The 8,175-nt window shown below is 32.2% G+C and overlaps 1 protein-coding gene across 1 annotated transcript; it reads left to right on the top strand.

Moving 5' to 3' along the window:
• The first annotated feature begins 5,587 nt into the window (after positions 1-5,587).
• LOC111692985 lies at positions 5,588-6,892 on the top strand. The gene has a single exon (XM_023457125.1). The coding sequence runs from the start codon at positions 5,588-5,590 to the stop codon at positions 6,890-6,892; it is 1,305 nt and encodes a 434-aa protein (XP_023312893.1).
• The last annotated feature ends 1,283 nt before the right edge of the window (positions 6,893-8,175 follow it).

Raw genomic sequence — 8,175 nt, forward strand, 5'->3', positions numbered from 1 at the left:
AGAATGCAGCTGATTTCAGAAATATATATATATTTGGTAACCATACAAATCTGAGCCAGCTATAGTAAAACTAAATAACAATCCTGAGCCACAGTGACGAACCTGAGCCTGTATATTGGCTCGGGATTGTTTTTCCATGTTTTTGTCCCTACACGCTATTGGTCGTAAACCTACGTTATGACAAGATATTGGTAGATCTAACACCGGTTAGGTATGGTTAGTCGAACTTCGTCAAAAATTGTTCCGAGGACTTGTTACTGTATATAATAACGTGGCTTGGAATTGTATCATTTATAAGTATTTTAGTGTCGTATTTTACCGTTCGCGGCGTTCGCTTTGATCTTAGAAATGTATACGTATATAACCAAATATATAACAATTCTAAGCCAAACGATCTTGCAACAGAGCATTATTATTCCCGCGAATTCCGTATTATTGTTTAGTTAAGTGATTCGAAGGCGCTAAAGGCTATTGGGAGTGTTAGTTGGTTTATGATAAAAAATGTCAAACAGATGCCGAAAAATAGTGTCCATGTGTCTACCAACAGGTAAGCCAATATTATATACGAACATAAGTTACTTGTTAAAGATTTTCATAGGTTAATGTACAGTGTGTAAATTGTTTCTCCCACTGTTGTTTTTGCAGTTTCTACAAATTTTTCTTGTGTTATATTTTACATCTGTAATACAGGGTGTGGCGCGAAGACTTATGTAGAAAACTAAATATATCTGAATTCTGAAAATTTGTATACGGGGGTTAGTCGGAATTTGCAGTTTAATGAATATATTGACTTAGATGTAGTACTTCCGGTTATACCGGAAGTAGTCAATAACTTCTTTATTTCAAATGGTATGCTATATTTTTTATTTCGTTTTCCAATTCTATAACAAATTTTAGGTTTCATAAGCAGTGCCTATATCTAAAGTCAGGCATTTTCGAGTTATTTAAAATTTTTCGATAATTTTTATGGAATCATAGGTACAGGCTGATTCATTATATTTTGACCCCCCATTAAGTTTTTTGTTTTAGGAGTTATAAAAAAAATTTCCGATATGTCAAAATATATTACAACTAAATCTAAATCCTTACGTAATTGGAAAGGCATAAACGCCTGAAAGAGGTCTAACAATAATTACAAAATGTCTTTTCTTAATAAAAAACCTTATTTTAATTTTTTAATATTATCTCGCTTATTGTTAGAGGTGAACCCAACAAACCCTATATGACTATGCTCGTCAGGGAACATTATCCAAATATGAAAAAATATACAGGGTGTTCCATTTAAATTAACAAAGTTAACATCCGTGGCCATTTTGTTTGGACTTCATTTGTTTTTCTACTATCATTTTCGAAAACTTCATAAAAAATCGTGCAACTTTTGTATTTCACATTTTTTTATAACTCTTAAAACAAAAAAGTTAAAGGGAGGGGTCAAAATATAGTGAATCGCCCTGTACACATAATTCCCGCTACCTCCAGAAGTTTTTTTAGCTAGTATATTCAAATTTGATATGAGTGCTCCCTATATGAGATAGAATGTCCGTTATTGGAAATAATTTCTGTAAATTGTACAGGGTGGTCAATATTAAGAGGCCAATTTTGAGAAATCACTAAACTGCAAATTTCGACTAACCCCAGAATACAAATTTTCAGAATTCAAATATGTATATCCAATTTCCTACATACGTCTAACAAAAGGTCTTCGTGCCACATCCTCTATAGTCGTTAGTATTTTTAGTTGTCACGTTTATTTCTGATTAATCAGCAGAGAGCTCGAATTTTTAGTAATCTTAGAAACAATCTTTAAGACGTCTTAAACATTAAATAATTACTTCTCTAGTTGACGTGTCTAGGGACAGCCCGCCCTATTATTTTAAACTTTGAAAACTATTTATTACTGCCAATTATGCTCGCCAATTTTCAATGAATATGTGCCTTCAACAATATTAATATTATTATTATTATTATTATTATTATTATTATTATTATTATTATTATTATTATTATTATTTATTCATTCGGAAGAGCAATTATTATTATTATTATTATTATTATTATTATTATTATTATTATTATTATTATTATTATTATTATTATTATTATTATTATTATTATTATTATTATTATTATTATTATTATTATTATTATTATTATTATTACTATTACTATTACTATTACTATTACTATTACTATTACTATTACTATTACTATTACTATTACTATTACTATTACTATTACTATTATTATTATTATTATTATTATTATTTAATATTTTTTTATTATGTAACAGAATCATCATTGTGCAATGCTAACAAAGATGTAGATTTATTATCTTCTGCCACCCCCTTTAATGATTCAGTTGAAAATACTGAACTGAACGTACCTGAGAATGAGAAACCATCAAGGGTGTCATTTAAAAAAGTACAATTAATTCAAGATTGGCTTTTGGGAGTTCAACCTCGGTGTTTATATTCAAAATACCAGGAAGGCTTAGTTTTAAAGGAGAAAGAAAATATACAAGTAAATGAGGTTTTAAGTCAGGTTTTACCCGAACAGGAAACATTAACTGACACAATAGACAATAAAGAAAATAACAATATTCAACAATCAATATTATCAGAAATGACGTATCACCACTGGACTGGTGACCTCAAAATATCCTCAACCTTATTCCCACTAAAAAAAACATCCGAAAGTAACTGGCTGGAGGACACTCTGCCATCAACAGGTACTACTGGGAATTCGAAAATATCTGAAGAATTAAAAACTAATTTTGGGGATGAAAACAATAATAGTTACCAGTCTAGTTCAACTAATTACGTAAGTGAGTCCTACCATTCTGAAATGGAGAATGAAGATGATGATAACTCTATAGCAGATCCAGATTATCAACCTGATTCTCCTAGTCATCTATTTGGAAATTTAAATGTAAGTTGAATTTTTAAATATTTTAAAATTAGTACCTAATTAAAATTAGTAATGTTTGAGTGTAATCAATAAACCGGCCTGCCTTTAGATGCCATTCACATTAGGTGTGTTATATTATTAGGATGATCTCAATATTTGATGACATCCGAAAATAGTGTTTGATATGGCATGGTGTATGCATAAAGACGAATATTTTAATCTAAAATTGTGTTCTCTACAAAAATGGTTCTGTTTTGGAGATATTTAAGTAAAACATAATTTTTAATTTAAATAACTGTATTGCTTATTTCCCTCGTGTCGTTATCAGATATTATAAATACCACAGACCAAGCATTTTTATTTGGATTTCATCAAATACTAAGTATTCTTTAATGAATCCAAATACACCTAATAAATTTCAAAACATGTATATTCACTTGCATGTTGACAAAAATAAATAATAGCTCTTGATAGATAAAAGTAAATGTTATGATTGACTTTATTAAGTACATTGGTATTTTCTTTCCTCATATAACAGAATATTGCAAATAGCTAGTGATAAAAAGCTTAAACTAAATTTATAGTTCTCAATCATTGAATCCATATTTTAATTTTAATTTTCTTTTTGTAGTATTCTCTGCAGTCAAATAGCGAATTATCTAGAGAAAGTTATCCACATTTAAATAGTGAATTATCTACAGAAAGTTCCGAAATAGGTGTTGTTCCACAAATATCTTTGGTGTTGGCAGATATATTATCTCACGATTGTAAGGTAAATGGTTAATTTTTTCCCTTTTAAAACATCAGATTTTATATAAATGTACTTTTTCTTCAAGATATCTGCTAATGTATCTTCCCAAAAAGCTCCCGTTACTCTAAATTCAGCAGGAACTGAACTATTCACCAGATCATGAGATGAGGTGAGTGTTCTAATAAATCAGGGGAAATAAATCGAATTATTAATAATTGTTTGAAATAGGACAACCTGTATATTATTTCCACTCATATTATTTAGATTTTTCATTTCACATACTACACTATATTTTTGTATATTTGGTATCCTTACAAACCTGAACCAGCTATAGTAAAACTTAATAACAATCCTGAGCCACAGGGACAAACCTGAGCCTGCATATTGTTTCAGGATTATTTTTCCATGTTTTTCCTCCTGCAGGGTAGACAGGATGAGTTGGGAGGAATACGCCAAACTCCGGGAATGCATTCTACACGTTAATATAATACAAAAAAACCTAAAAGTTATAATCCAATTTTTATTTATTTTAAATTTACAGCGTTTTAAGTAGACTTAGCAGGATAACAAATTTTTTAACAAAGAAAAGTAGGTTAGCACAAGTGCCATTTTTTTTAAAATATATATCTGTCTTACGTCCAACAGTAGTTTGATTTGATTGTGCACTATTTTTTGACTGTGTTAAAATAATGCCCAATATTTACTCTAATTTCGAATATGCAAATATGATGTTTGTTATAGCTTTTGCAATGGGAGCGCGTTGTAGAATATCATCGACGATTTTCAAATCGTAGAAACAATGTAATAGTTTTTCTTTGTTGAAAAATTTATTAGCCAGCTAAGGCCTACCTAAACTTTTAAAAAAATTTGATTATAACTTTTGGGTGTTTTTCTTATATTGAATACACTCGCTAAGTTTGGCCTGTTCCTCCCGACTTACCCCCTATATATAACCAGTTTGAAAAAGAACCATTCTAGATAGCTGTTTCTAAGACTCAACATTATAAATATACATTATTGTAGCTTTTACAAGCAAGTACAATTGAATGATACTAAAAATTCTCAACTCTCTTGTGTATATCTACTTGTTATATGGTTGGTCCTATTTTTAGTTTTAGATAACGTACACCTATGTGTACTTCTCATTTAAAAAAAATGCTTTTTCACAATAATTCTGCCAAACAATAAACATGATATATTTAATTCTAATTAATTTTTCAGCAAATGGTAGAAACAGTTTCAAGAAAAAATTATACTGATCGGAGAGACTTTTGCTCTTTCTGCGAGAAAGATGTTTCTCATTTTAGTAGGCATATGTTTAAGTCGCATGAACAAGAATTTGAAGTGCAACGAATTCTTTCTTTTAACAGAAATTCCAAAGAGAGACGACACGCTTTATCAGCATTAAGAAAACAAGCAAATTTTCTGAGAAATAGGGTAGACACAAAATTAAGACCAGTTAAGAGACTTCAAGCAAACCAAAAAATGACTTCCAATGATTTTCTTCCATGTAAATATTGTTTAGGCTTTTACATGAAAAAAAGTTTGTTTAGACGCACTAAGAAATGTTCATTGAACCATGACAATGATATCACCAAAAAGAGGCAAACTTCCCAGAGTGATGGGCAAACCACATTACTCTTAAGCTCTATATTTAAACATGATGAACTACTCAAGTCTAAAATATTTCCCAGAATGCGTGCTGACGACATAGGTCTTATCGCTAAAAAAGATCCATTAATATGTAAGTACGCATATTCTTACGTAAAAGGACGACAGAGTAAAGGAAATTTAGATTTAGTAAGAACAAATATGCGAAGATTGGCAAAACTTTTGCAACATGCTCAGAAAGAAAATGCTGAAATTAAACAGTTAATAGACATTCTTCATCCATGTCATTTTCAGTTAATTATTGCAGCAGTTAATAAGATGGCGCAATATAATCCAGAGACCGACATTTATGAATCACCAACGCTAGCAATCAATTTTGGAACTCTGATCAAAAAGTGCTGTGACTTAGCATATGTTGATTTGCTTCAAAAGAAAAACACAAATGAACACAGGAAAGACTTGAAGATTTTAAAGAGACTTATAGAGTCTCAATGGGCAGATGAAGTTTCGGCACAGGCAGGTACGAATTTAAATCAGAATAAATGGAACCAAGAAGAGTTATTGCCACTTACCAGTGATTTAAAAAAACTTAATATATATCTACAAAAAACTTCAGAGGAAGCATTCAATAAGTTGAAAATTAACGAAAATGATACATTTGCCTATAATACTTTGAAAGAAGTGTTATACGCTCAGATCATTTTTCTCAATAGGAGACGGCCGGCAGAAGTTGCTCAATTAAAAGTACAAACATTTAAGTCGATTAATCTAGAAAATGAGTACACCAATGAATTCGAAAATTGTCTAACTGAGACAGAAAGAATATTACTCAGCACGTATAGCCGCTTCGTTATTAGGGGAAAACGTGGAAGGGGCGTTCCAGTCCTACTATCACCTGAAATGAAAAAACATTTTGATTACATTATAGAAATACGAAGTAAATTTGTAGCTGATAATGATTTTGTGTTCCATACAAGTGGTCAAGGCTTTATTGACGGAACCAAAGTTCTTCATAAATATGTTAATAAATGCGGAGTGGAGAGACCCGGTAGTATAACAGCCACAAGACTCCGAAAACATCTGGCTACAATTACGCAGCTTCTCCAATTTTCAAATAATGATATGGAGCAGTTAAGCAAATTTATGGGACATATTTTAAAAACCCACTGTGATGTTTATAGAATGTCTGACAAAATCTATCAAACAGCAAAAGTCTCTAAACTCTTGATGTTAATGATGGAGGGAGGCGCTGACCAATTCAGGGGAAAAACATTGGATGAGATTCAAATCGACCTGAACCCTATTTATGATAATGAAACCATAACAAAAAAAATAGATTTGGACCCAATTGATCGAAATGACTTAGAAAAGAGAAACTTAGAAAAAGTTCACAAATTTAAATCTAAGAAACTAATACCAGACAATAGACAAACATGGAGTGCTACACAAAAGAAAATGGTAGCGGAACATTTTTCCCAACATATAAAAGAAAATAAATCTCCGAAACAATATGAAGTTGTCGAGTTTGTGAATCTTTATCCTAAAATATTCGAGAACAAGAAGTGGACGTCAATTAAAGCCATGGTTTACAACATGTACACAGGGAAGTTGAAATATAACTAAACAAAAATTCATTTACAAACGTGCTGGAGGGGCTGGAAGCTTCAGTGTGTGGCTCTGTCTCTGAAATAGGTTCCACAAGTACCAGATACACTTGAATACAACACTCGTATTTCTAACATTCATCGAGATGATTAAAACTCGAATTTTAATCATCGCCAGATGATGACAACTTGATCGTCGAAACGTGCCGTTAATATTCGAGTGTTGTATTCAAGTGTAGTTGGTGTCTGCAGAATCTATTTCAGAGTCAAAACGTTTCTGATTTGAAAAGTTATAATCGATCAATCTCAATAAAAATTTAAATGTGTAACCTTAATGTGTTTCTTTTTTTATCTGGGTATTTATTACAACTACTCTTCTGATGTAATACATAAAAAATTGTTAAAGTAAACTTGGCAGCGTTGCACTGGCTGAGTTTTGTAAGCAACTTTTGATAAAATTGTATATTTTGGCTTGAAATGGTATGGAAAATATAATGGTCTAGAATTGTATCATTTGAGTGTAAAATTTCATGATATACACCTTCTAAATAACCAAACATTTCGCTGTATATAAGAGATTTGAGACTTCAAGGCACCATTTTGATATTTTGAATCGAACCCTCTCTCTTATATCTATGAGATTTCTGCATGGTTCGGAATTGTACGATATNCTGTGAAGTAACTATAGATACAGCGGAGCACACGTTAATACACTGCGGCAGATGGGAAAGTGACAGGTCCCTACTGGAAAGGACAACGGGAAGGAAATTGGAAGTGGAAAATTTCATGGTAAGCCTACTCGCAAGTAAAGCAGATTGGGAAGTTATTAACAGGATAATTATCAGTCGTGACTTGCAAAGAATCGGATTTCCGTAAAAGGGTTACTAGCAGGGGTAAGGTCGTTATTAGACAAGGCAGATTGACGCAAACCGTGAGGTGTTTCCGGTCTGCGAAGGGGCGAGATGGAGGGGTTTTAGCCGGTAGGAGTCCGACACTACCTGAGGCGATAGACACTAAGCCCAGGTGTTCATGATGAATTTCCCCTCTGAAAAAAAAAAGGTTAGATTAGGTTACACTTGTAGACGGCAGAGGTCAAGGCAGCAGTTATCAGATTAAAGAACAAAAAGGCTCCCGGTCCAGATGGCATTCCGGCAGAGATGATTAAGGCCATCGTGGAGGAGAACGCAGAGGCTATAAGAAACCTGTTGAACGACCTGTTCGGCAGGGGAGACTTTCCATCTGCATGGAAGAACACTAGACTGGTTACGATACCTAAACCGGGGAGGGCAGACCTCACACTCT

This window comes from Anoplophora glabripennis, unplaced genomic scaffold (assembly GCF_000390285.2).
Source record: "Anoplophora glabripennis isolate ALB-LARVAE unplaced genomic scaffold, Agla_2.0 scaffold851, whole genome shotgun sequence".
In the NCBI taxonomy this organism is placed as follows: Eukaryota; Metazoa; Arthropoda; class Insecta; order Coleoptera; family Cerambycidae; genus Anoplophora; species Anoplophora glabripennis.